Source organism: Sphaeramia orbicularis, chromosome 5, assembly GCF_902148855.1.
Source record: "Sphaeramia orbicularis chromosome 5, fSphaOr1.1, whole genome shotgun sequence".
NCBI classification, from domain to species: Eukaryota; Metazoa; Chordata; class Actinopteri; order Kurtiformes; family Apogonidae; genus Sphaeramia; species Sphaeramia orbicularis.
Window position 1 is genome coordinate 32,297,220 of NC_043961.1, and position 27,704 is coordinate 32,324,923.

At 39.0% G+C, this 27,704-nt stretch overlaps 2 protein-coding genes across 9 annotated transcripts; one reads left to right on the plus strand and one right to left on the minus strand.

The window, feature by feature from the left end:
• Positions 1–160: 160 nt before the first annotated feature.
• Positions 161–10,163, minus strand: sfi1 (SFI1 centrin binding protein). Of its 3 annotated transcripts, none has more exons than XM_030133895.1 (31): positions 9,656–10,163; positions 9,475–9,546; positions 9,245–9,355; positions 8,341–8,435; positions 8,123–8,240; positions 7,942–8,044; positions 7,708–7,864; positions 7,439–7,600; positions 6,454–6,524; positions 6,274–6,366; positions 6,070–6,167; positions 5,892–5,958; positions 5,687–5,817; positions 5,511–5,592; positions 5,253–5,431; positions 4,739–4,814; positions 4,431–4,526; positions 4,252–4,328; positions 3,762–3,864; positions 3,568–3,664; positions 3,337–3,497; positions 3,185–3,259; positions 2,749–2,823; positions 2,464–2,640; positions 2,182–2,384; positions 2,014–2,088; positions 1,737–1,899; positions 1,552–1,648; positions 1,337–1,433; positions 1,123–1,222; positions 161–443 (listed from the first exon to the last, which is right to left on the minus strand). In XM_030133895.1, the coding sequence occupies exons 1-31, from the start codon at positions 9,814–9,816 to the stop codon at positions 273–275; spliced, it is 3,543 nt and encodes a 1,180-aa protein (XP_029989755.1). In that variant the 5' UTR covers positions 9,817–10,163; the 3' UTR covers positions 161–272. The 3 variants fall into 3 exon arrangements, with proteins under 3 accessions (XP_029989755.1, XP_029989753.1, XP_029989754.1); XM_030133893.1 differs by having other exon boundaries at positions 1,337–1,481; positions 9,656–10,162; XM_030133894.1 differs by having other exon boundaries at positions 1,337–1,481; positions 2,182–2,381; positions 9,656–10,160.
• A 388-nt stretch (positions 10,164–10,551) lies between these two features.
• Positions 10,552–27,024, plus strand: eif4enif1 (eukaryotic translation initiation factor 4E nuclear import factor 1). 6 transcript variants are annotated; one of them, XM_030134413.1, is made up of 20 exons: positions 10,552–10,895; positions 11,609–11,754; positions 11,873–11,946; positions 13,902–14,029; positions 14,228–14,502; positions 15,038–15,236; positions 15,411–15,571; positions 16,156–16,191; positions 16,283–16,421; positions 16,831–17,007; positions 18,311–18,582; positions 19,251–19,325; positions 20,093–20,279; positions 20,610–20,698; positions 21,519–21,655; positions 24,422–24,503; positions 24,696–24,822; positions 24,919–25,239; positions 25,359–25,529; positions 26,053–27,024. In XM_030134413.1, exons 2-20 carry the CDS (start codon positions 11,659–11,661, stop codon positions 26,238–26,240), a joined length of 2,934 nt encoding a protein of 977 aa, XP_029990273.1. In that variant the 5' UTR covers positions 10,552–10,895; positions 11,609–11,658; the 3' UTR covers positions 26,241–27,024. The 6 variants fall into 6 exon arrangements, with proteins under 6 accessions (XP_029990273.1, XP_029990275.1, XP_029990278.1 ...); XM_030134415.1 differs by having other exon boundaries at positions 25,398–25,529; XM_030134418.1 differs by having other exon boundaries at positions 25,419–25,529.
• The last annotated feature ends 680 nt before the right edge of the window (positions 27,025–27,704 follow it).

Here is a 27,704-nt window from a genome sequence, read left to right on the forward strand (position 1 = left end):
TGCTGCTTTAGAAAACCTGGTTTCAATATGTTTGGACATCCTAAGTCATAATATTTAATGTAGTGATGCATTATTTATATTTATCTTATCATTTTCTCATCATAAGCTCTGTGAAGTGGGAGTGTAGAGGGTGAAAAGTGTGCTTAGAGGAAAAGAAGTGTTCTCGGGTGAGTCTTTAATTTACTTTAAGACAAGTGATCTCAGCCATTACTGTCAAAACAACAGCAGGTGTAATCACTTATGAAGTGTATGACGTACTGCGTCACTTCCCTTCATGTCGTAAACACAGAGCAATTTGTTTTCATCTCTTCTGCTTGAAGCAAAGAAGAAACTCCTGTGGCATGGAGGCAGGCTTGTAAATGCTCAATCCTTTGTGCGTGTAGAAGCATCACTGGCTTCTGTTTTGCAAGTTCAGTAGAGAGCCGGTCGATGCGCTCTTTCAGCTGTCAACATTAAAAAAGGATTGACATATTAAGCAGTGCTACAGCCATTAATGACAATAACATTTAGCAGTGTTGTGTTACTACTTTTTGTCTTGTTTTTTGCTTTTTCCTGACAGCTTTTTAAGCCATATATGTTTGAAATAAGGTTTCAGAAGAATGCTTGCAAACTTTAAGTGATCCATATCAGTGACTAGTAACCTCAGATGTTACCATATGCATTAAGCATTTCCCAGTGTTGACAATATTTAGTTACTTTGAGCTGTTCCATGTATGTCTTCGTATTACATAGAAAAACATAATGTAAATCTAAAACTACTAGATTTTTTTTTTTTTTTTTTAAATCAGATGGTCACTGGAATTATTTTGGAAATCTAATAGATCAGGTAGTTAAACATTTCAACCACAAAACACAACATCTCTGATTAAACTTCTGATCTATTTTGTGTCTCTCTATTCTATTGGCAGAATTAGGCTTAAAATGCCCAAAAACAGAAAACTGATACTAAGTTTAAAAGCACCAACTATAAACAGATAAGATATTTGATGATTTGAGCTTACAAAAACAAAATGAACATTTTTAGTAAACTGATAATTCATTATCCTCCCATGATATTTATTAGTACAAAAGTGTTGTTTTCTGTTTAACATTAAACAAATGCAACATTTTCTTTCGTCTTACCTCCTCCAGTTCCTGAGAGACAGTATTTTTTTCAGTCTCATCATCTTTTCCACTGGTCTGTAGCCATGTTTGTAATACATCTTTGAGTTTTTGCCATGCCCTGAATAAAAAATCAAACATACTTGACTATAGTGATAACACATACAAGAATGTAAAAAAAAAAAAAAAAAAAAGAATGGAATGGAATGGAATGGAATTATCACTGATTTCTTACCGGAGCTGTCTCCTGTCCTCTTGGTAGCTCTTCATGTCCTGTTGAATGCTCAGCATTTCATTAGTCAGAGCTGACGCTGGATCAGTTACTGAAACATCTAAAGTCGCATCCTCAGATATTTCACTGAATGTTTTCAGATGCACATCTTGAACGACAAGGAAAAGTATTGAAGGGAGTAAAGACAGTATTGTAAAAGAAAAGTGCAGCCACTATACCTGGATAATGTGATGAGTGAAGTTTGAATGGAGGCACAAACTGACAGGAAGGGACAAGTGGTGGGTGTCCAGGAGCTGAGCAAGTGGTCGTCCATAACTAAGAGAAAAAAATGTCATAAAACTTAAATCACTTACCACTGAATGCCTATTTATGTGTTAGGGGTGAGAAAAGAAACAATAGTTACTGTGGTCATAAAGGCAGAAGGTGGTAAAAGGAGGTCCTGGTTTTGAGTTCCCTGAGGTGAGTCCACAGTGGACATGAGAGGTTCACTATGTGACACATGTGTGACACAGTCTGGTGGTTTTGGAGCGGCTGCAGTGCTGGTTGGAGAGAAATGCTTTTGGAAGCTGAGAAAAATGAAAATGGTTTTTGTCAAAGACTTCAGCTGTAATTTTGAAACAGATGTTATTTAATTATCTAGAATCATAAGAAATGTGTTTTATTCATCTAAAAATACTTACCCTTCATGTGGTTCCAGTGTTGGTGGGAACTCGAACAGTTCCACACGGTGTCGTGGCGGAGTTCGTGGTTTACGTCTGAGAAGCAAAAACAAAACAACACACCAAAAGCTGGTGCATTAGCTAATATGTTGAATCCAATCACAGCCTGTGAAACAAAAACACACTCACATTTTGCTAAACAGTCCACCCTCAGCCTCCTGCTCCTCTGAGTTGGTCACAGAATCTCTCTGAGTTTCATGCAAACAGAAGGTCACACTCTTTTTTGGTGGTTGCCCTTTGACCTCTGGCTTTCTACCTGGTTTACACAGAACCCGCTGCTTCCATCTCATTGCACAGCGACGAACCACTCTTTGAAGACGGCGTGACCTCTGCTGGACAGTCTCATATAAAATTACATTGAATTACATTAAAATGCACCTGAAATGATATCAAACACATTCAAACCCCTACTTGCTCCTGGCTGTACAGTGTCAGACTTGTCGTGAGGCTGTTCATGTGAGCAGCATATGTGAGTATGGACGTCACCCCCTCCCTCAGCAGCTGGTCTCTGTAGATCTGTGCCGCTCTGACCACCTCCTCTTGCTTCCTACGCTGCTCTGTGACCCACAGCCTCCACCCAAACAATACCTGCAGCAGGTTCACCAAGCAGTGTGCAGATGTTAAAACCATAAGCGCCAAATCTCCACTCTGTACTTTTCCTTCCTCCTGAGAGAAAAATGTGCCGGCAGGTGTTACCTTGGCCTGAAGAGTGAGGGACCAATGCCAGAGTGCTCGTTCTGTCTGCTTAACTTCTCTCCGTCTGTGCTGCAGCTGTTAGCAAGAAGTAAACCAAAGTCATACCCAGCAGAACTACATCAAATCAAACAATATATCCCACATTTGTGAGAGCATCATATCTATTCATATTTAGTATCCATACAAAAGAATCACTTATCTTTTTTCTATAAATACCAGTTTTAATATAAGTTAATATTAGATTTTTATGAAGTTAAAAGAATTGTGGAAGACAAAATTTACAAAGAGAATGGTCAACATCAAAGCAGCAGATGCACTTTAACCTGTAAATATTGACCAGAAACTTCACAAGTGAGGTTTTTTTTTTTTGTAATAGCAAAGTAATGCAACCATTTTCACTGAGACCTGTCAAATAATAAGAATATTATAAGACAACCTTAATCTTCCACTGATCAAAGAAGGTCTGGCACACCCTTAATCTCTGCAACAACATTCCTTGTCGTTTCATCACCTATGAAGTAATGACAGTGTCAGGGATTAATAAGCATTGAGCACTGAGCCTATTATCAGAGTGAATGAAGTATCCACCTTATATTTCTGCCATTGCTGGTGATGTTTGTTCCATGCTGTCAGTGCTTTAGACAGGATTTTGGCTTCATGATGCCTTTTGGCTTTTTCCATGCACTGCCTCTCTCTCCAAACTTCTCTTGTTTGCTTCCTCCACTGATAGAAAAACTGCAGCAGCCGAACTAAACAAAGAATTGTGTGTTTTCTGAACTGAAGTCTTATGGCAGCTCGCTTCATAACTTATCTTATTACCTCGATTTATGGACAGCTGTAGCCTGCTGACTGCCTCCCTCTGCTGGTGGCGCTTTGTCATTGAGCGTGAGGTTACTTCTCTCCAAGCTACAAATACCTTCAAATATTTGTAGTAAAGTAATCAGTAAGCAAAGGTTCAGGTAAATAATTAACTATAATTGTTTTACATGCAAATGCTTTAGAGTCACTTAAACCTTCAGTTGAAGGAAGTGTTGAAAATGATCCTGTGCTTGATGCTCCATCACTCTAAACTCTGCCTGTAGAGATGCATTCTCCTTCCACACAGACAGGACTCTCCTGTGGAAAAAAAGAATCCTGAACTGACCTAATTGAATCTAGCACAAACAAGAAAAGCACTTGGAGAGTGCAGACCTCTGACAAGACAGATCTGCCCCCCCCCCCAGTCACCACCAAAATTTAATCATTTCTTCCTTGTGCCAGTATCAACATTTCCTGAAAATTTCATGAAAATCCGTCCGTAACTTTTTGAGTTATCCTGCTAACAAACAAACACGCAAATACACAAAGCAAAGCAATCACAATACCTCCTGGGGGAGGTAATGAAAAAGGGTGTAACTGACTAAAGGGTTTACATCCTTTTAATAACAGGATAATTTTAGACAATTATGCTGATCCTGTCCTCACAGAATCTACTTTGTACTCATAAGTATTTGTGTTTTATACCTTTGAAAGCCCTTTTTTTGCTGCTTGTAAAGTTCCTCTGCTTGAGCACAGATGTGAAACATCTGTAGGTGGTGTTTCTGAGGACACAAGAAACCAAAGTGTTGTCAGATTTAACATGACCTTAGTGACACCAAAAATAAATGTGATTATTGTATTTCATGTTACAAAACCTGATGTACCTTCCAGGCATCAAAGGTGCATTTAAGAAGCTTCACTTCATGGTACCGCTGCATCTGCTGTAACCTGCTTTTCTTCACTCTCTGTTTCTGAACAAACTGATCAAAGACAAAGAAGAAACTAATACATACAGACAACAGTTCATCTGGTTTGAGTTGGTATCTGTATTATGGTCTAAACAATACTTGATTTTGTGAGGCTGATCCCTGTGTAGATATTTTTTACAGACATACATGAAAAGAAAACTTTTTTTTGAGAAATTATGAGTTAGATATGTACAATTTCCATGAATTAATAGAAACAAAAGCACCTTCTTCCATTTTTCCAGGGCCCATCTCATGCAGGTCAGGTCACCCTGATGACATGCCAGTATCTCTCTGTTTCTCCTGATGTGCAACGAGATTAAAAGAGATTAAAACACAGCAGACAAGAATGCTAATCACTTACATTAAGACATTTAGATGAAGTGTAAAAACTGCCAATCTGAAGATGACTTGGAGACAGGGTGGTCTAGTTTTTCATTTTTATGAGACTGTGTGGAGTAATTTATTGGATAAACGGCAACTTTAAACTTAGACAGTGATGACCCAAAGAAATATTTCTTGTCAGCTGAACAAACAAGATCACCTTAAAGCAAAGAGTTTGTTTTTTGTCTTAAAAGATGATAATATAGTGCAATATCATTTTTTGTTTCATGAAATGTTATAAAGTCAAAAAACACTATTCTGATAATATACTTATGCTCACCTACTGCATATATAGTGTTAGATGTTACAAATGTAATGGAACACTTCTTGACTTTAATCAGACTTGGTCTGAGTCACCTGTCTCTTATCTCTGTGCTGTTGTCCTTCCACTGTGTCACTGTCTTGTGAAGAAGTCTGTGCAGGTACAGACGGTCTGAAGCGTTCTGTTTCTCCTCCTCACAGATCCTCTGTTCCGTCCGTTTCCTCCAACAGGCCCAGGCTTTCTGCATATGACTCCGCTCTTCATGAAGAACTGCCTGTAGAGTGAACCATCCATCAGTATCACAGCTCTGCTCTGAGAAATACATTTTCTGTATCAAATTACAGATGGAATACCATTCGCTCAGCAAGTTTCTGCTCTTTGTGTTTCTCTGACTGTCCCCACCAGGTATAAAATATCCAAGTGTATTGACGCTGCCTGATAACACAGTGAGCAAACAAATCATGTAAAGATAACTGATAGGACAAATATGCTTGGTTTAGAAATTAACCAAAAAAGTCAACTAACTTACTGATTATAGACATCTGCCTTGTGTTTCCTCTGTTTTTGATGTCTTCTCTGCAGAGTAAACTCACACCATGATTTGAAACAGCGAGGCAACATACGCTCTGCAAAACAAATGTCTGCACAATGCTCCAATTCCTGCACAAAAGCATAATATTTTAGGATTGCAATACTTGTTTTGGATTGGAAAAGGCTTGCCCTTCCTATAATACCTGCATGTGTGTCAGTTCAGCAAGTTTCTGCCTCCAGTGATGAAAATACTTGTTTGAAATTGAAGTGCTGTCAAAGGAAAAGGTCCAAACTTTAAATATCCAACTTTAGATCCTAAACTGAATAATAATGACAGCATGGGTAAATGTTGGTAACTTTCAGACAATCTATTTAAATCACCGATAGAGATTCAGTGCCCTTTCAGTTAGGTGTTGAAAATTCTTGTCCTCTGCCTCTTCCAGACGCTCCTGCCACAGCCTCCAATATTTTCCGGTAATCTTCGAGAAAAACAAACAATCTTAAACTTTTGAAAATCTAGAAAACTGTGACTTTAATAAGTAAATGATAGCACATTATTTGTTTAGAGGAGATCTCAACAATTACTGTTTGACTGCAATGTTGGAGAGCCATGTTGTTGTGAAGTCGATGTGCTTTGTTTAAGTTGGCGTTTAGGGACAACCCACGCAATCCAACAGACTGCAACAAGAATACAGTTATTAAAACAAGAAAAGCCATTTATACTTACATTGTTTACTTAAATTTGCTTATTTTTTCCATTCTTACCAGTAAATGATGCTTATGATGCTCACATGCTCTCTGGTTTCTTTCAGCTTTTTCTCTGCACAGCATAACATCTACAGATGAGCTAAAGAATGAATCCGGGACATTAGTGGAAGAAATGCCACAGTGAAAATACTGTACAAGTAAAAGCTCTGAACTGAATTTTTATTTAAGTGAAAGTATGTATGCGTTATCAACCAACTGTATGAAAAGTAAAAGTATTTTCCTGTACAGAAATTTGATCAATTTCAGTGTTGTTCAGATTGAGCTAATTTTAACTACTTTATAAGCATTACAAGGGCAATTAAATTGATTAATTTGGGTTTTGCTTCCTGAGAATTGTGAAAACTGCCTAAATCTCAAACTTGAGATTATTTCTCTAGAGACCTGTCTCAACAAACATTCAAAATGTAACCTGTTTACTTCATGTGAATGCAGTTCTCCAGTTATACCCAGCATATACTGTAATTTTTTAATCATATTCTGTCTTGATTTCATGTAGCCAGAAAAAAGTTGATTAAAATCATAAATTGGCCACAAAAAATTCTGATTAAATTTTTTAAACCATATTACCCAGCTCTGTGCATCATATACTATGATATTATTACGTTTCTTGTGTCGCTGTCCAGTGAGAACCATGAATCTTTAAAAAAGAATCTACTTTTTGTGAGTTCAGAAAAAAATAAATACATTGCTTTCACTAGGCACGGAGACGTTGCAAACTGACCACTAAAGTTGTCAGACAAATATAGTGCGGTAAAAGCACATTATTTGCCCCTTAAATATATAAAAATAGAAGGGTTAAGTGCATCAAATGGAAATACTCAAGTGTAGTACAAATAACTCAAAATTGTGAGCATTTGTGATTCAAGTACAGTACATGAGTAAAAGCCATCAAAGTTACCAGTAAATCTCAGCAATCAACACTCCACATAGAGTTGACTGGTACACAAAAAAAGATATGTATTTTGTGTATGGATTAGGATACAAGCCCTCCAGCGCTCTAGCACTCTGCGCTGAGTGCTCCAAATGGCGAAATGCCCTGCAGACTCCAAGCGCACCTCCTCGCTCCATTTGTAGTGTAGTGCACTGTTCCATGTACTCCAACACATTCTCATCAGCCTGAGACAACAGGCATGCTGAGCCACAGCTAAAAATATAGAAAAAAAGAGGACCTATGTGACTGAACTAAAAATATAACAAGTGCTAATATGAAAGAATAGTACGTATGAGGGCAGAAAAGTGATTTATACAGACCTTTTGACTTGGTCTTGTTGTGGCGATAAGAGACATAGCTTATCCAATGATGCAGTGCTTTTCTTTTCAGCCTGATGATGAAGTGGAGTGAAGCCTTAGATTCATTCTCTCTATGGTGACATGCGGCTGTGTGCTTTTCTTTCCACTGAAGCCAAACCTTTGGCAGAAAGCAGCTGTTTGAATATCACACAGAGACAATATGCAATACATAACTGCATTGAATTGTATCTTTACCTTGTGCTGTAATATCAGTGCCTTGTGTTTAAGGGCTTTGTCCTCTAAAGTGTGAAGTTCTTGAAGATGCTGCAGCCTGATCTGCCACAAGCTCCATGCTGAACTGCAAAGGTTAAAAAAAATTTGTAGGAATATTGAAAAATTCAGATGCAAGTCTGCTTTGTAAATGCAACAATCTTACTTCAGTGTTGCAAGTCTGTTATGCTGGAGAGCCGTTTCAACCATTCCACGCTTTATTTTCCTCATATCCACGAAAAACCCCCACTTCTCCCAGACAAGGTGCATTAGTTGTCTATCAGCTGTTTAATAAAACACAAAGTGGTTAGAAACAATAAGTCTCTGTGAAACTTGATGGAAGGGGATTTAGGATCACAAAGAAAGTCGTCGGTTAAGTCATACCAAATGATTTTGCAGTTTGAATTTTTGTCTTCTTTTCCCTCTGCAAAGACACAAACTTTCTCCAGGTGTGGAATGTCCAGTGATACAGATAATACCTGAAAGACAGACTACATTATTAAAGCACAAAAGATCACTCTGAATATATACTGATGATGTGCAAGATTATCATATCCTAGAGTAGGGGTGTCAAACTCATTTTAGTTCAGGGGCCACATCCAGCCTAATATGATATAAAGTGGGCCGGACCAGTAAAATAATATAAACAATAGGATAAGAACTTTTGAGCGAAAAAAGTAAATTCCGTAAAATAAAAAATACACTTAAATAAGCTTAAATATCCTACAATACATGCAAAAATACACTTAAAATTCCGTAATTAATTTGTTTAGATCTACGAATTGTACTTGAACATAACATGAACCTGAAAATTCTTTAGTAAAATAAGTGCAATTTTAACAATATTACACCTTAGTTTATCATTTATACACGTGAATCACAACTTAGAGATCACAGTAGATCTACAAATACACAAAATATTAAATAACAGGCAGAATATTATTAAAATTCCACATACTTCTCTTAAGACATTTCGAATATCCACATTTTTTTTGTAAAAGGCTAGTCTGTAAATGTGAACATTTTTGAGTAATTTTACATTTTTTACACTAAAACAAAGCGACAAATTTGCAGTTTTCATTATTTATAGTTTATTATGATAGTATTTTACTGTTCTGATCCACTCTAGAATTAATTGACCTAAAATTATTTTAAAATCCTTGACTGTTAATATTTTCAGTGTAATTTTGTATTTCACAAATTCATCCCAGGGGCCGGATTGAACCCTTAGGCAGGCCGGATTTGGCCCCCGGGCCGCATGTTTGACACCCCTGTCCTTGAGGCTAACCGGTGGTGACATTCTGCCCGCATTGTAAGACTCCACTCTCGTCTTGATGTCCACCATTCATCCCTCCATCCTTCAAAGGCTCGTCTAAGGGTCGCTCTGTTATAGTGGGATCTAAAACACAACCGAGGACATGAAAACTGTAAGACATATTGTGATCTTTAAAGTAAGATGAATAAAAAGTAAGTTAAACTGATGGGACAAATTGACATCCTTGAAACAGAGTAGATTACTTGGCTTTGTGAGGAAGAATCCGGCCGAAGGTATTTTCTATCCATATCTTCAGGAACTTCCTTGCCAAGTGTCTGATGGTAAAACAAGTCAAGAGAATAAATGAAAGAAACAAACAAAACAAAACAAAAAACTATAGTAAGATTATTGTGTGTACAGCTGACGTATGACAGTTTGTATCACCTTATTCTAATCTCCTTTAGTCTTCCACCTTTGTTCCAGTTATATCCAACTCTGTAGGGAACTTTTCTGGTTTGAGCTGTCCGAGTTTGTTTGGTACTGGAGCCACTTCTGACAGCACTTGTTCGCGGTCGTAACTCTGATTGTCTGGCGTTATTTTGCATTATATAAGCTCAGACCTAATGCATATAGACGTCATAAACCACAGCGTAATATATCGAACAAAACGTACCGAGGCCTAAAAGTCTTTGAGACAATATTCAATACTTTTACACCACTAGTATAACAAATCTTCCGTTGTTTGTGTATCTAAGCTGCGCGCGTTTGGATTTCCTTGTCATGTGATTGAGGGCGTGTCAGTAGACTGTTCCAGTTGTCAATGGCAACGTCACCATTGTTTTACGCAGTGAAATTCAATTGGTGTATATACTTTATATTTTTACTGTTTTAACACCGGATAATCAATTGCAAAAGGTGAAATAAACACGTTGCTTAAAACTTATATAACTTTAAACTTCAGGTATTTTGTTGTGGTCTCCGAGCGTTAGACATGAGTAGGGTCGGGGAAGTCCATCACAGGGTCTACGCAATGTTAGTCCTGGGCAGTCCGTTAAGGCGGGGTCAAACATTTTCACGCAGCACGTTCGGGAGAGCTGTCCTCTATATAAAATCGAGCACACCAAAAGAATGAAGTAGCTGCCTCAGATAAAGCCTGTCTGATTAGTTTAAGTTTCCCTCGCTACATACCAAAAATAAGTATTTGCCACTGTTAATATAACTGCACTTGAGTATATTACCAGTATAAAATTGTCCATGTTTTATCATTTAAATTCTGAAATGTTCAACGAGCAAATATCCCAATTCTACAAAGGCGCAATGGGCACAATGTAATCTTTCCTAGGACCTTCTTAAAGCGGTGATCAGAGGAAAATTGCTGCTACGACTTAGAAAACAGAGAAAGAGCAGACAATTATTTGAGATTACAGAGTCTCCGTGTAAATTAATTTGTTGTTTGGACCTGTGTTATTGTGTTTAGTTACCCAAGATCAGTGTGAGTTTACTGAAATCACTGAAACAACTTAACCGGCATACGATTTGGTGGTCGCTGGGTGGGCATTATCCCCATTCCCCAGCTAGTTAGCTGGCTAGCTGAGAGTGCTAGGTTGGCTAGCTAGCTAGCTAGCTAACGTGAACTGCCGCTTGTCGGCCGCTTGTAAACTCTGCCACGCATTATTCAGTCTGGGTAAGTTGTCTGGTTGTGGTTATTTACTCTAAGTTTTGACTTAGTGGTCTGTGCCAGTCATTGCACAACGAAGGAGACTTACTGTATCAAACTATGTGGCGGACGCTAGTTTAGCTAGCTTTCACTCTTGTGGCTAACTGTTAGCTTACATTTCTCTACAACTGAGCAATGAGATGTTTAATTCGTCTACAAAATTACAGTTCGATGTTTGCTTTCAAAGTTCGGAGATCGTTTTTCATCTTGGTTTAGTTCGCAGTCCGGCCCCTTCAGATAATTGGTTAATTAGGGATTTCATTGTAATTTATTCGTAGCGTCAAATGTCAGCGGACTCTGGCTGTTGTCAATTAACTTGTTAATTGGCTAGTAACGACAGCTGAAACCTCGCACATAGGAGTTTCCCGGACCACTGATGTATATTTCTAAATGTACTACAAGTATATTTATTTTGTTGGTCAATATTTGACGCTAGGGAGCCTTTATGATCAGTTTTTGTACGCTTAAAAGTTTGACACACTTACATTGCCGTTGAGAGCAATGGTGTGAAGCTGCGTTCGTTTCACAGTTAAACTAGTTTATAGTTCCATATAAAGGAACAATTTAAGTGAACGAGGTAGTGTGCCAATCGACGACTTTATTTTCAAAACGTGTCCCATCGCGTTAAGAGCATTTCCTGTTTAATCAATTTTAATACCTCTTAACTTTGTTTCCAATAGGAACAGTGACGTTTGGCTAAACGTCTTTGGTTCAGTGTGTGAAATCAATCATGGAGAACGAGTCTTGTGTAGAAGAGAGGAATGGTGACGCTGCTGTGGACCAAGTTAAACAGCCAGCAGTCACAGCTCCTTACAGATACACCAAGGTGAGGAGAAATGTTGTATTTAATAGTATTACAGATACTAATATAATACTATGTAATATTAGATAATATAAAGGACTACACGAAAGTCCTCCTTTAACCTTTATAAATCGTTATGCAGGAGGAGCTACTGGAAATAAAAGAACTGCCAATCTCCAATGAAAGGCCAGAATGCCTCTCTGAGAAATATGACAGGTAAGAATATGTCTTTGCAGTACATATGCATGCTATCTTTAACATTTCATATAATCTTTGAGTGAAACAAAGCCCACCTTACCAATGAGATAAATGAGGCTTGTTCATTAAAGGAGGATAAAGAGCTTCTTGACAATTACTTTAATTCATTCTAAATGTTGTATGGTCGTAGATATAAGTTTTTCTTGTGTCGGGGCAAATATCCATGCACCATTAGCAGTAGTGGGGGTATGTTGAAGGAAAAAACATTAGTTTCAGAGGAATATTATGTATCCTTTAATGCAACTCAGCAGTGTAAATATAGTGTCAATTGGTGATTTAAATCATATCAATGTATTTGATGTGACCAAACCCAACATTATTGCAGCAAGAAATTACAAATTCCTCATGAGCAAATACTCCCTTTTAAATTAATTAGAGGCCAGTGTTATTCTTCAATTGGCTGGGGAGAGTGTAAGGAGTAAAAAAAACTGATAAATGGGCAGGTTGATGGGTCCGGTAATTTCTCATCGCAAACATAGAACTCCAGAACCAAAGGTGCATGGAAGGATGAGTACATATGGTTAATGACATGCAATGAAAATCTGCAAATGCATGGAGAGTTGAGATGTGCTCAGTGCATCAAGAAAGGTCCCACCGCAGCCTAGCACCATAGCAAAATAAGGCATGGTTCAGGGTCACCTGAACAAAGTCAATCTCTAAGCTTTATCAGAAATGAATATTTGAGCTAAATATTTAGAGACGAGCGTCTCTCTCTCTCTCGCATCTCCACATTTTGTTAGCACTGTGCCAGTGGGTATTTCACCCTCTACTGTTTTATTATAATAAGAGGAGAAACTCTCTAGGCTGTTTTTACTCATCTAGGGCAGCACTGAACACAAGATTCAGCAACAGTACCACTGCAAAATGGTGTTGGGAGAAAAGTTGCTTTGGTAGAACATGCACATAAGTTAGCATACAGTGTTATTAGAATGGCAAAATCTCTACAAAAGAAACCCACATAAAAAGACATGGGTTTTCAGTGTGTGGTTGGTGCTTGGAAGTGATTGTCCTTTCACATAGTTAGAAGACTTTACAGAACTGTAATGTGCATGTAGTGAAAGGGGGAAAAATGCCAAGCCTGCCACTGCAAATGGAAAAACTCCCAGACTGGAACTGGTTCTTCAGAAGAAGAGCTCGCTACCTAAGCTCTGCTTCCCATTCTTCTTTTGGAAACTTTCAGAGTCACAAGTAAACCTGTGCTCTGAGGAAAATATTGTGATAGAGGTAGGCCTTCAAAAGTACTGTGTGTAAGGTGAAATGTTTTAAAATTTACTAAGGATTTTGCTGGGAAGAAATTGAGGCAAATAAACCAAAAATGTTCTGGTTTTGATTCTCATTTAAATGAAGAGACGGTAATGTTAAAACTCTAGTCTGTATCAGTGAAATGTTGCAGACTGATCGGTGTGATTTTTTTTTTTTTTTTTTTTTTTTTTAATTACATTTAACCTCCTGGAAAATACCCAGATGATGTATCACGTCATCATCTAGAAAAATTGTTTTAAATGTTAAATCAGTCATAAACAGTGCTGATTTCACAGTGAATACACATTTAATGTGTTTTCTGGCAGTTACTGGAGAAAGATGTCGAGAACACACATCTAAATTATGCATGAATTTTTGCTCTGTCTAAATGTACTGTTATGTGCTATCAATACAAAGATGTTCTCTAAGGGTAATTATTTCTGCTGCTTACAGTGTGCAGGTCTTATTGCTCATGTACACAAACTCTTTAAATCCTTGGTGTACCCTCTATTTATCCCAAGTTGTAAAAGGATAAGTAATAGCGTCTTTTAGTGAAACTCCTCCAGTCTTAATGAACTTGATCATTATTGTACTGTCCCAGTGACTACTTGGTCTGTTCACTTGCTGATTATGACTTTTTAATGGTTGCATTAAATGGTGTTTTAATACAGTGATGGTGTCTGGGACCCTGAAAAGTGGCATGCCTCACTGTACCCCTCTTCAGAGCGTAGTTCTCCAGTGGAAGGTTTTAAGAAGGACTATATGGATGACAGAGTTCCTTTAAAACGAAGAATCCCAGGTAAATTATTGTTTATGAAGGCTTAAACCTTAAGTCGGCCTGTGCAGATCGTACCCAAAAGTAGCTCAGTGTTATCATGCTGTCTATGATTTTTGTGCTGTGAACCAAAATACATGTATTAGGTAATTAGTTTGATGGTCATGATTTGTTGTCATGTTATTGTAATAGCTGAAACTCTAATTTGTGCACTGTATTCAGATCCACGTGAACGGTTAAAGGAGGATGATCTGGACGTCATTCTTAGTCCACAGCGACGCAGCTTTGGAGGTGGATGTCAAGGCAATGCTGCACCTGTACCTCACATTCGTCGCCCAATCAGCCCCTTGGAAAATAAGGAAAATGAGAGTCTCCGTCTTGGAGGAGCTCGCAGAATTGGCAGTGGACGTATAATCGCAGCTCGAGCATTTGAGAGAGAAACCCGAGTGGAGAAAGAGCGGGAACGGGAGAGAGACTTTAAAGATAAAAGATTTAGGGTTTGTTTGCTTTCTGTCCTACTATAATGTGTTGTTTTGTTTTTTACTTAAGTTCAGTGTAGTTACTTTTGTTCACCCCCAAAAATGCAGTTTGAGAGCTAAACGGCTTTTATTTTATTTTATTTATTTATAATGCAAAGCTGTTTAGCTGCCGTGGTTCATTTTTATCTGGATCATGATCTAGACTCTTTGGTCTGAGGCCACATTGACCAACTGTTTACTCTGTACTGTGATTTCAGAGATTTTACACACCTGCAAATTGACTGAAAAGTCAGTGTTCATCTAGCAACATAAACTACCCTAGTGTTTAAATAGAGCTTTGCTGTGATATGTTAAAACAAGAATAGCAACCAGCATTCAATATAAAAATGACAGAATTGCTCTTAAGTCTGAAATGAGAGTCATAGTTTAAATAAATTATTCTTCTCTGTACAAGACAAAGAATGTACCCTGTCAAATGTGTGGCACAACTATCAGTTCTAACATGGGACCCATTTTCAAAGGCGGGGAAATTAATTTTGTTTCTCATTTTCAGAGAGATTTCAGTGATAAACGTGTGTTCAGTGAAAGGAGAAGGAATGATTCTTATGCAGAAGAGGAACCAGAATGGTTCTCTGGTGGTCCCACAAGTCAGTCTGAGACAATTGAGCTCATTGGCTTTGACGACAAAATTCTGGAAGATGATAAACGCAGGTCCAGGAGGTCTAAGAGACGGACAGAGTTGGTGAAAGAAGGTATGTAAAAAAACTTTTTGATTTTTCTTTTTTAATGTTATTTTAGGACATTATCAACCACATTTTACTTCATCTACCTTTTTATCCGTTTTCTGAAATTGACTAATAGTACAATATTCATTTTTAAAGGAACAAGAATTGTAAATTTTGTAAACTTGTGTGCATGTCCAACAGTGGAGTGTAATGGTGGACAGCCTGAGGAGCAGAATGTAGTTTTACAGTCTACAGCTGACCAGGAGGTTCCTCACACTGATGTTTTACCAGAGCAGTCAACTGGAGACTTTGACTTCAACGAATTCTTCAATCTAGAAAAGACAATGCCCGGACTAGCCTCTGTAAGTACTGGGGTGCACTTGACGGTGTGATTGGGTTTTTTAAAGGTGCCTGCACACACAGTTAAGATTCTGCTTATGGCTTGAAAATACATTTTCACTGGATGCTTTCTTTTCTTCTTATGCCATATACTAAATGGTGTACGCTCAACAGTGGAGGTTTTCAGATGCATCTGCCAGTTAAAATGAACTAAAAAAATTGGTAGTTGTTCAGTAGAACAACTTTGACAAGTCCTTTTACAGTTGGCTTGTTGCCAAGTTAACTGAAACAAATAGATATTTGGATCCATGAATTGAGATGCTTTGTTAGTACAAGATTACCTCTGCTGCACTGGCTTGATATATGTGGTTGAGTGTCGTCACTCGGTGGTGCACTTTGACTCTTGTCTGTTGCACAGGTGTAAAGATGGGGTAAAAGGTATAAATGTTTCAAATTTATGCCCATCGTGATAGTGCCATTATGTTACAAGTTGAATAGTTCAGCGAACCAGGTTACTAAACAAATGAAAACCAGTTAGACTGGTGTGGTTGAAATCAGCAGAAAGCTACCCAGCAGAGCTTTCAGTAACATTGCTCTCAATCTTCAGTACTCTTGTGCTAAATCGATGGAAAGTGCTCTAAACGTAAGTGCCACCTTCACGCTCCCTTGGGTTTGCAGTTTTTCTTGTTTTTTTTCCCCAATTGGTCTCACAGGGAGCTGATTCTGTCTTGCAGATGATAGAAGATGTTTTGGGGGAGGGCCCAGTGTCTGCTAGCCGCTTCAGTCAGTGGTTTTCCAGTAACTTGAGCCCCTCAGGCAGCCGATCCAGCAGTTTAAGGTCCACTCCTCATGAGGAACTGGAAAAACTGGCAGGTAACCAGATTTCTTCATCTGTTGCATAGCTTTTCTTTAAAAAATAAAGTAATTAAGGTTTTAGCAGCAGTCTTATTGTTTTAAAGTTATCCAGGATTTTATCTATTGTCAAATATTTTTGTCATCATGTCAAACAAATGAAAGGCACAACATCTCTGTGCTATAGTAAACATGCATGAAAAATTATTGGAACAGACCTAGATGTCTGCCCTATTGTATACAATATGCACTATATGCCGACAGTCTTAACTGTGGCATTGAAACCTGGACAATAAGAGCATCTAGATGATGAACACTGTATTGCTGTATCACTTCATCGATGTCCTTGCCATGTGACATTGTCACTGCTGTATTATTTCCACTCCCCCAAAGAACAATATATCAAACTTTGGATTGTTTTACTCTGAAGGGCTTGAACCACGCTGCACATCACCAAGCCAAGGCCCTGCACCGTATTTCACACCCATACAATCCTCAGATTGCAAAGAGAAGGTTGATATCCTGGAGATGCTGCACAAGGCGAAAATAGACCTGAAGCCACTTCTTTCTACACTGTCAGTCAACAAGGCTCGGCTACGGGAAAGCAGTAAGTGCTAGTTAAACATCAGTCATTCCAGGTTTTATTCTGGTACTTGCTACTTGTTTTTTTTTTTTTTACCAGCATTTAAACATTAGGTGTGTAATATTAGGGGAGGTTTCAGAGGATGCCCTCCTTGAAATTAAATGTCCTATTCAAAATGATTTTCATAATCATTGCTGAAGTTGGTATTATTCCCAACTTGGAATGAGCTTTTTATATTAATTGAAGAGGAAGTGTTATACTTCCATGTTTCTATAGTAGCTCAGAGTAGACTTAATCTTTTTCCATTTTATGGCAGGTGATATCCAGTGTTAAAATGAATTACCATTGCCTGTGTTTATGCAACTTTCCCCTTCATTCAAAAACATGGGACTGACAAAGTACACTAGCTCTAAAAAGGACTTAGTAGGCCGGGCATTGAGTTGTCTGGTATACGGCTGCACAATCTATTTTAAATCAAAATCTTTTTTTTTTTTTTAATTGGGACAATTTTCAAAAAAAGGGAAATCGTCAAATCGATTTCATCTCTCTCGTGCCTCTGGGCCACATGCCTCCAGTCTACCGTAGGCTCCTCCTCCTATCTGTGAGACCGGTCTTTCACAGAAGTCCGTGTAATGACCACGGGCCTTAAATCTGTGATGGAGCTGCAATAGTGATACCAATGTAAACTGTGGTCCACACACGGATCCCCCAATTCAAATATAACAGCGTGGGGATCACTCATCTTACAATTTCCATGCACGGATCTGTACCGTACCGTCGTCTTCCAATCCAGGTCCAGGTCACTGGTTCAGCAGCCTCAGCAGAGTAGCCCAGACAGCCCTCTCCCCAACCACATCCACCAGCTCTGGGGGAATCCCAAGGCGTTCCCAGGCCAGCCCTGAGATATAATCCGTCCAACATGTCCTGGGTCAGTCTCCTCCACGCACAGATCCCCCAATTTAAATATAACCCATGGGGATCACTCATATTACGTGGTCCACACACGCATGACTGATGCCTGTCACTGACTTGCATTGGTATAACTTCTGTGGGCCCATCATGCGATACCATCACATATTGAGATAGGGAGCAGTGCGTTGCATTGCTGGTTGCTCAGGAAAACAACATGCTGTCTTCTGTTGTCTTTTGTAGTTTTACCCAAAAATTTAAATAGAAAATTGAGTTTTTAGAGGGAAAAAAATCCGGATTTTATTTTTGACAAAAATCTTGCAGCCCTAGTCTGGTATAACCAGCCTTGTTACAAAGAGAACATTTTTATTTAACTGATTATTATAAATGTTAGATCACAAATGTGACTTATTCCCAGCTCACTCTGGAGTGGTGCTCTCACTGGAGGAAGTGGAAGGAGAAATGAAGGGGATGAAGCTCGGCTCTGAACCCCACGTGCGAAAGGTACCGCCCCCACAGAGAGGAAACGGCACACCTTTTATGGCTGAACATTTGGAGGAGGCATTAACGGGGGGTTCTAGTTCCCGACCCCGTTCACGAGACACAGACATGTCAGCCTTTAACAAGCTCGTCAGCAGTATGAAGGCAAGTGGAACTCTGCCAACTCACCCCAAAACCAACACAAACAATGTGAGTATTTACATCTAGATCTATGTTTTGTTTTTTTTTCTAATGTACATAGTTAATAGTGGATAGGTAATAGTGATGTGCATGTTCCAGTGGAGAAGGTAACTGCTGAAACTAATTTGCCTCATGTGACATCATCTCTCTATATCTGAATCATTTAACATATCCTTGAATATTTAAAATTAAAAATAAGTGAACTAGAAAGTGATGGGCATAAATTTGCTTAACTGTATAGTTTCATTTTTGTTTGAGTCTCTTTTAAAGTTTAGTGTCTTCTATTGCAAGGCATTTTAGAAAATGAGTTTAATGATATGTCCTTCATATATATACTCCAACAAGAAGTGTGTAATCATTGCATGCATGCTTATAAAAGAAGGGGTTGGCAGCATGTTGACACAAATGATTTGCATGGGGGCACATATTTAGATTTCATGTACACCGACCCATCTCATTAGGCTTGCGGTGTTTTAGTGGGGGTTTCAACTGTCTCGTTAAACATCCAAATTTTGTCATCATTGCTAGTCTTAATGCCAGATGCCATAACTGCATTGTAAAAGGCCTACTGCATGTTTTACCACTGCGAAGTGCTTACTGAGATGGGTTTTTGTATTGTAACTTGTTTTTGTTTGAATTGCACCTGCTGCAAATAATCTCTTCTTTTCTAACTGCAGCAACCTGCAGAACAAGCTGTGGTGACTATGTCTGAGGCCCAGGTGCCAGGGCAACAGCAGAAAAACATATTCCAGGTGAACATGTGGGTTCTTACCAGTAAGGAGGGAGCTAGGTGGAAAATGTAGGCTAGTGATATCACTGGTTCTCGCTAATCGATTCACAGATCAGGGTCTGGGTCAGACATTCTTCAGTTTAATCAGGTGTATGTAGATCGTTGTTCAGGAACAGGTCCATGGTCAGTAGGTCTGATACCCATGCAGATCTAAGCATATTCACTACATCATAATCATCACAGGGTTCAGTGTATTTTGAGTCAGAATTGAAACTATATATTTACACAACAAAACGTCTGGAGTATATTTTCAGTATATCAGGTGGTTCGGCCAAGGTTCCTATTCAGAGGGATCTCCAATTAATACATTGACTGCATCCTGTTTACAAAACTAACAAAGTTGCTTGTGGCTACTTCACTTGATTTAAATGTCATGGCATGAGTGTGAAATGCGATTGTATAAAATTGCAAAGTATTTCATTGAGTTACCAGAGTCAAATGCTGTCAGTGTCTTAAGTTCAGGCATGCAGTGAATATGTTCAGGGCTATCATAGTCTTGATTCAGTGAAACCCAGATGCCACTAAAGCTATCAACTATATATGAAGGAACAAATGAGATAATGCTGCTTGTTTGATCCTGACACAATGTCAGTTATCCTTATGGGGTGGAAATGACTACATTACATTGATGCAGTTCAGTATACTACAGTAAAATAGAATTGAGTTTTGATAAGAAATGTGTGTCTTGTCTTTTTTTTTTTTTTTTTTTTTTTAATATATTAATTACAGGAGCTCTTGGGAGGTCCTGCTCGCAGTTCTTCCCCTACGTTGCTTGGCAATCTTTTGGGCAGCTCTGAGGGTTCAGCAACCTCTGCGCCTTTACATGGACTGCTCCACAAAGGCCCTTCACCTCCCCTTTTTCCCCAGAGGGCGCCCTCACCTGACTACTTTAATAATCGATTGCAATCCTCAGCAGGTCTGTGTTTTTATTTTCTTTTATGAAAAGCTGTAAATGTGTAAATTATACAGTAGAATTAGAAATGTCATCTATTGTACACATCATGATCAGAATGCTGTCAGCTTTGTTTGTGTTCATCAAATTTGTCTGAGCGCATTAATCAATAGTTTTTACCCTTGAACAGACTTGCTGCAGGGTATTGTCATCAGTTGGTCGTCCGTTTGTCCAAAAACTTTGGCATGCACTGATAAGTCAGGCCACTGGGCAGTAGTGCGCCTGATAAGTCAGGCCGAGGGTTTTCAAGTGCGCGCACATTATGATTGTCTTTTGTCCTCATTTTACTTCCAGGATTTCCAGTTGGTCCTCAAGCCATGCTCCCTGAACAATTTGCTGAATTACACAGATCCATCAGCCCGGGATCTGCAGCACAACAGCAGGTGACTTGAGTATTTACTGTTTAAGCAGCGTCACTGCTAATTAGTGACATTCTAGATACACTTCATTTTTCAAGTTCCCACAGCCATGAAAAATGTTGAAAGAATGTTAAAATCTCAGTCTCCAAGTTTTAGACAATTCATCATAGTAAGTTCTTATAAGGATACAGACTTCTCACTTTGCTTAAATTATGTCCTAATCTGAGATAAAAATGAATAGAATGAGATCTGAGGATTACCTGCTTCTTTATACCGGGAGTCTCTGCTACCTCTGTGTTCTTTAAGCTTTTGGTGCACTTTGTGTAGGTATGGCAGTGGGATCTTGTTGCTGTTATTTGGCTAAAAGACTTTGAACAACTTTTTGGTCTCTACGATTTCAATGTTTATAAAATAGCTCAGTTGCTTAAAGTGTTTTCAGTGTTTTAAGTGAATATGAAAACTATTAGTAATGAATAAGTTGATTAGTTACTACTATCAATGTTGAAGGTTCAATTCAATTTTATTAATTTAGCACCACATTATAACAAAAGTTATCTCATGACACTTTACATTTAGAGGTGCCTAAACCATACTCTTAAGGTTGTGAACAGTTGTGGAAATTACATTATAGGACTTCAAAAAGTCATGGAAGTTTGTTTTTTAAAGTTGCCTGTGTTTTTAAAGTGTTGAAACTGTGTATATTTGACTTTATAATACAAATCCCACAATGAAGTATGTTATGTACATTTAAAATCCATGTAACGATTCTAAACTTAAAATTTCAAGGGCATGTACTGGGATATTACACTGAAATGCCCTTCAACTGTGTATTTTTTTTATTCAGATGAGAGCAATCCCCATGCCAGTGAATCAGGCGGACCTGGAAGCACTTGCATTTCAGCAGGACCTTGCTCTTCATGCCCATCACTCATTCCAAACTGGCTACAACAAGCCACCACAGGACAAAGCTTTTAGAAATCGGTTAGTGTGTCTCAAAGTACTCATTTCTAGCCAGTCTAGAGACTGATTTTTGACATCTAAACTTATCAGTATTCATACTCTAAAGGCTCAGTTAGGCTCTACGTACACACAAAAAGATGTTTCAAATGGTGGAAATGGCACTGCTTTTATACTTCTCTGTGCCCTTGGTGTTGGAATGAGTGTTTGACAATCAATCCACCAGACGATACCATGTTGAATTAACGTAGTGCCAAATACCAAGAAGAATAATAGTTTTTTGTTTTGTTTGTTGGGGGGGGGGGGGCGGTTTGAAAGAAGAAAGTCAGTAGGCCCTTTTCCACCAAAAGTTCAGGGTAATTTATTCAAATCAGGCTGATGTATGGGGGAGCAGTAAAAGAAACTGCAGTACAGTTCATGTACACTCTCAAACTAAGCTCTAGCACAATAAAATGACACAGTACTTTAGGTGGACGGTTAGGGTTTAACGTTTTACTGGTTGTTGAATCACTTAATCCATCTGGAATACATTTTTAACAAGTGTTCAGAGAACGGAAACCTCCGCCAAGCACCCCAAATAGTGCGCATGTGTGGATCGACTATTTCTTTTTAAATTAAACAGTTTCAAGGTTGTTCCATACAGCAGAAAAAGTTGAAGCTTAGTACTAGTCATGTGTATGTCAAATTATATTAAATTCCAATCAATATTTGTTGTTATAATAAAAAATGTGTTGTAAATGGGATTTTCAATGTTAAATTGAAATGTCCACAGAGTCCACATTCCATAGTGGATGTGGACAATTTTGTGCCAGATACAAGATATTGTTATAAGCTACAGGTGAATCAAATTGGAGGCTAATTGGAGTAGTTTTGAATTTTTTATGAATTTTTGAAAATTGCTCAATGATGAGAGAGAGGAAAATTTGAGATTTTGTGATCTTGAACTTTGGCCTGCTTGGCCCAAAATTTAATGGGTTCGTCCCGGGCCTAGGCCTATCTGTGGGTAAAATTTGGTAAAGATGGTTGTAATAGTTTTCCCGTAAAGTTGCAAACAAACAAACGCGCGAACAAACACACAAAGTGATCACAATACCTCCTGGCGGAGGTAATGAAGTTAAGCATCATTACATATCCTTAATTTCTATTTAAAAATGGTAGAACATTCAACTTCTCATTCCTTTACCTAACTCACATCTAACTTTAAGTGTGATGGATGGCTTTTCATTTCTATTGTTTTATAGATATAGTCCAGGTTCAACCCTAAAGTCATACAGATTTAATCAAATGCCTGCATTTAATTCGACTGCATATTACTTATAAAAGTACATATAATCTACTTATATTTTGATGTCTTGTAAATGAACAGATAATATTAGGGTTTTTTATTAAAAATTGAAACAAAACAAAAGGTGCAAAAAAAAAAAAACAAGGTGCTTTGAGATTAAAAGGGAAATAAACGTGTGAAAGGTTCAGGCTTCTGGACCAGTGTGTGGACCAGCTGGTCCAAGACAGCCGGTCTGGAACTCCATGGTCCCGGTCCCTTTTTCGCTTTCCTACATGAAAAGTAATAAAAATGCAAAAATGAATAACAGAGCACATGATGACAGAGTCCTACTACTATTATGTGACATGTGAAATGTCTGACCTGGGCCGTTGTAAACAGCAGTAGATGATGGACCAGGGCACAAATGAGCCGCAGGTTCAGAAAAAGAGGAGAGTCCGTCCGGTCCATTTCAGGTGGAAATTACAATACATAAAAAGTAAGTGTTCCACTCACGGCGACAACACAAATACAACCAGTTCTGATTTAGGTTTAGCATCAGACTGTTGACCAGTTAGCATTAGCATTAGGTTAACCCGACTTTTGACTAAACAGCTGATGTGCCGCTGACTACTGTTACAGCATGGAATGAACAACTAAACAGTGAATATTTCTGTGATATACATACCATTGGTTTGTTCAGATCCACTGCGACCATTGTGGTCCTTTTAGTTTCTTATAATCCTGCATAAGTTTCTTCAGCTTTTCTCGTATTTCTTAAGGCGTGTCTTACATTTGGCTCCAACAGCTTTTACTCTAACCTCGCTTGTTTCATGTCAACGATTCAAAGTCCGTCTGAAATTAAATAAAGAATGAATTAAATTGTGCAGGTGAACGGAATGCGGAAACACTGCGAGTGTAGTCCACCAATTGGCGTTTTCCAGCACACAGCCCCGCCCCTAAGAATTCCTGGTAATCTGAAAAGTACTACCTCCCTACCAGGAACTTCTTCGGGGAAAGTTTGGGGCCGAGGGAAAGTCATTTACCTGGGTAATTTTCGGTGCAAACGCACCAGGGTTTGTCAAAGTTCAGGGTAATGCTCAAAGTTCCTGTGGTGGAAAAGGGCCTAATAATGACGAACGTGGCAATGACAGAGAAGGTATTACTAATGTTGATACTGAGAAGGGCTAGTTGTCGTAAATATGTTGGTAGTTTCTCACCAACACAGTTGCTCTTAAGAGCTGTGCAATTTCTGGGTATTATTCGCTTCAAATCTCAATGCTGCCCCCAACAGTTCCCAGTGATGCTACTCCGTATTCTCCATTGTTTATTTCCTCTGTATCTGTTAGATTCCAGGAGATGGACAGAAATACGGATGAAATGGATGCAGGATGGATGGTTCCATGTGTTATCTGGTGTAGAGCATACATGAGCCTTAAGAGGATCATATCTTTTGCCAGTTTATTGGTGTGATTTCTTTCTTACTCTCTCTTATATTTCCTACTTTGTAACTGTTTCCATCATTGCAGACCACAGCGTGTTAATCGTTCCCCTGGTCCAGGCCCTCAGCCTGCTGGAAGAAACTCTCCGGGCAATGCTGTCACAAGTATGGTGAGGAAAACTTTATCTTCCCCACATCTCATTTCTGTTGCCCTGGGGTTCCAAGTCATGACTTAAATTTGTAATTTCTGCACTTCCTGTCATTGTTTTGCACACTGCAGGATGGATATATATATATATATATTTATTTATTTTTTTACAGCAGACTGTTTTGGATAATGTTTCATTTGTTTTCAATTTTAGTTGTCTCCATCGTTTACACCAACGTCTGTGATCCGCAAAATGTATGCAACAAAAGAAAAAGGCAGGGATGAACCAGGGAGTCGTTCAGAGTCAAAGGATGACACGGCAGCAGCTCACTCCCAAGAAGGTACAGAACCTTAATTTACCTACCTGGGCTTTGTCTAGCTTTTATACTAGTACTACGCAATCTGATAATATTTGGATGTTGGTTATATAATTTCAGATAGCAGCTCCCCAAACATGTACCTGGAAGCAGTGGATGGAAATGCTGCCCATTCTGCAGGAGCAAAGGCTGGCTCTGCTCCACTGTCCTCCCAAAGCAAAGACCAAGACCGACTCAGGCCCAGCACGACGGGACACCATACACCTGCTGTAGTTCCTCCAGGGCCGTCCTCATCTTTCCCTCGTCCCGTCTACCCTGTACCGCTGCTATCCCACGTACCCATGGTGCGCCCCCATCCTCAGCTCCACCCTAATGTGGTTCAGCGAATGCTGGCACAAGGTATCCAGCCCCAACAGCTTGGACCGGCCCTAGTGCAAGCAGGTTGGCAGTTACTATTTGTTTTTTTTTTTCTTTTGTTTTGGTTGCAAATTTCTATCTTTTCACATTTTCTCTTGTTTTTCTTAAGTTATCTAAAAGAAACCTTTAATCATACTTACCAGGCATATTTCCACCGCATGTTGACCTTGCACAACTTCAAGGCTTGCCTCCTGCCCTGCTAGGACAACCACTGTATCCTCTAAGTGCAACAGGCCACCCTCTTCTACCTCCCAGAGCCAATACTCAGATGCAGTTAGCAGTAATGCAGCAACAACTTCAGCAACAGAGACCAAGTGAGTGGAAGCTGTTGTATATCACTGCTGCAACTAAATTGTGTGATCATAATGGTGTATTCTTTTGACTTTGATCCACTTACTTTTTCTTTACCGGGACCAAGACAATTACATCATGGTTTTGTTCTTATCAATTTCAGCTCAGTGTTTCGGTTTTTATGCTTGGTCTCTTTGTTTTTGTCAGCTTCATTTTCAAATACAGCAAGATGATAATGCCATTGCATGTTCCTTTCCAAGTAGCAGGCAGATAAAAATTCCAAATTGTTAATGTTGTTCTGGCTTAACTTTATTCTATTCTCTAAATGCCATTATTTCCAACACTGTTACCACATCAACTCTAATGGTTTATAATGCAATTTTTAGTCTTAGTGCCCCCAGGTGGCTAAAAAGCTTTAAGGGTATATAAAATTGCACATCAGCCTTTATCTGTGATTACAATACTTAATATGGCAGTGAACATTAGAGCTGAAATACATATATAATATAGTATGTTCTTAGCTTTTGTTTTTGTCTGTCCTTACAGTTCACCCCAGTGTCCCAGGCCCTCAGTCACAGAGCCAAGGCCCTCACCGGACAAACAGTTCCCAGCGACACGGGGGCAGCCCCCCTCTAGGCCTTGCCAAGTGGTTTGGATCAGATGTGCTGGAGCAGCCACTCCCCTCTATGCCAGCCAAAGTCATCAGTGTTGATGAATTGGAGTTCCGGCCATAATAAATTGGAAGCACTGTGCTGGATAGCCCCATCTTCACCTCCTTGTTTCCAGAAAAATGTGAACTTTACTTTGAAAGAGAGTGCACAGACCTGGACAGTCTAACCACGCTTTGTCTTCAACCTTGAAGTCACTGCTTTTGAAGAGGCTTATTTTCAGAAAAGGGAAGACGAGTGATGGAAATTTGTTTTTGCAGCTGAGTGATATTTTCTTTTTGTATTAGACTTCTTGCAGTAAATAATGTATAGGCCCAATTGTACAGACTGTGGGAAAGAAACTTATTCTCCCTGTATATAGTTATTGTTTCTTTTTTGTGGTGTGGGAAAGTTAAATCTATCCTGCAGTTCAGATATAAACTGGGAGTGACAACAAGAGATGGTAGCATTCCTTTGTCTTGTCCACTAAGTAGTATTTTTCCCCCTGAGCTGCTCTGAGAAAGGGCCACAGTTTGTGAGAAGTGCTGAATTGAGGAGTAACTTTAGTGTATACTCTACCCTTACTTTGTGGTATGGTGGACGGGCCTTTTCTGAATATGTGACTAGCTGGAGCTTTTCGAGAGAACTCCAGGGGATGCAGCGACTGCTGGTTGTGCCTTTCTTTCTGTATATTTTTTTTTCTTTCTTTTTTTTTTTTTTCCTGTAAACTGTCTCCTGTCCAACCTGATACTTGTGGGAGAACAGTGCTCACATGAGGCTAGTTTGAGGCTGGTTGGGGGTCAGTTTATGTTGTGCTATTTATCTGTTAAAAAGCACAAATAGAATTAATAAATAAACTGAGTAAAACCCAGTATGTTCCTTTTTTTTAATGTTTTGAATCGTCTGTGCACAAGTTGATCTTAATGAGTCTTACTGGATGTGTAGAGTCACAACAGCGCTGCCATAACAAAATATAATTCCGAGAGGTGTATATAGTTTGAGGCATATACTGATGGTGTTGAACTGTACTGTATGGGTTGTTGTCCAGTCACCTCACTAACTAGAAGCACCCGGAGAGCGCAGACCTCCGCCAAGGCTGATCAGTGGGCCCCCCCCGTGGGCCCCCCCACCCCCGATCACCACCAAAATTTAATAATTTCTTCCTTATCCCATTTCCAACAAACCCTGAAAATTTCATCCAAATCTGTCCATAACTTTTTGAGTTATGTTGCACACTAACGATCAGTGGCCCCCCCACCCCCGATCACCACCAAAATTTAATCATTTCTTCCTTATCCCATTTCCAACAAACCCTGAAAATGTCATCCAAATCTGTCCATAACTTTTTGAGTTATGTTGCACACTATCAGTGCCCCCCCCCCCCCCCCCCCCCCCCCCCCCGATCACCACCAAAATTTAATCATTTCTTCCTTATCCCATTTCCAACAAACCCTGAAAATGTCATCCAAATCTGTCCATAGCTTTTTCAGTTATGTTGCACACTAACGGACAGACAAACAAACCCTGGCAAAAACATAACCTCCTTGGCGG

Bases quoted from the DNA above. Each gene is read 5' to 3' on its own strand.
- sfi1 (XM_030133893.1), bottom strand. From the start codon at position 9,816: ATGCAAAATAACGCCAGACAATCAGAGTTACGACCGCGAACAAGTGCT. The intron at 7,601-7,707 runs GTCTGTATAAAT...CTATATTTTTAG, and splicing joins CAACAAGACCAAGTCAAAAG to CTGTGGCTCAGCATGCCTGT. The intron at 4,527-4,738 runs GTGCTTTTGTTT...GTCTTTGATCAG, and splicing joins CCCTGGAAAAATGGAAGAAG to TTTGTTCAGAAACAGAGAGT.
- eif4enif1 (XM_030134413.1), top strand. From the start codon at position 11,659: ATGGAGAACGAGTCTTGTGTAGAAGAGAGGAATGGTGACGCTGCTGTG. The intron at 14,030-14,227 runs GTAAATTATTGT...CACTGTATTCAG, and splicing joins TTTAAAACGAAGAATCCCAG to ATCCACGTGAACGGTTAAAG. The intron at 25,240-25,358 runs GTTGGCAGTTAC...CATACTTACCAG, and splicing joins ACCGGCCCTAGTGCAAGCAG to GCATATTTCCACCGCATGTT.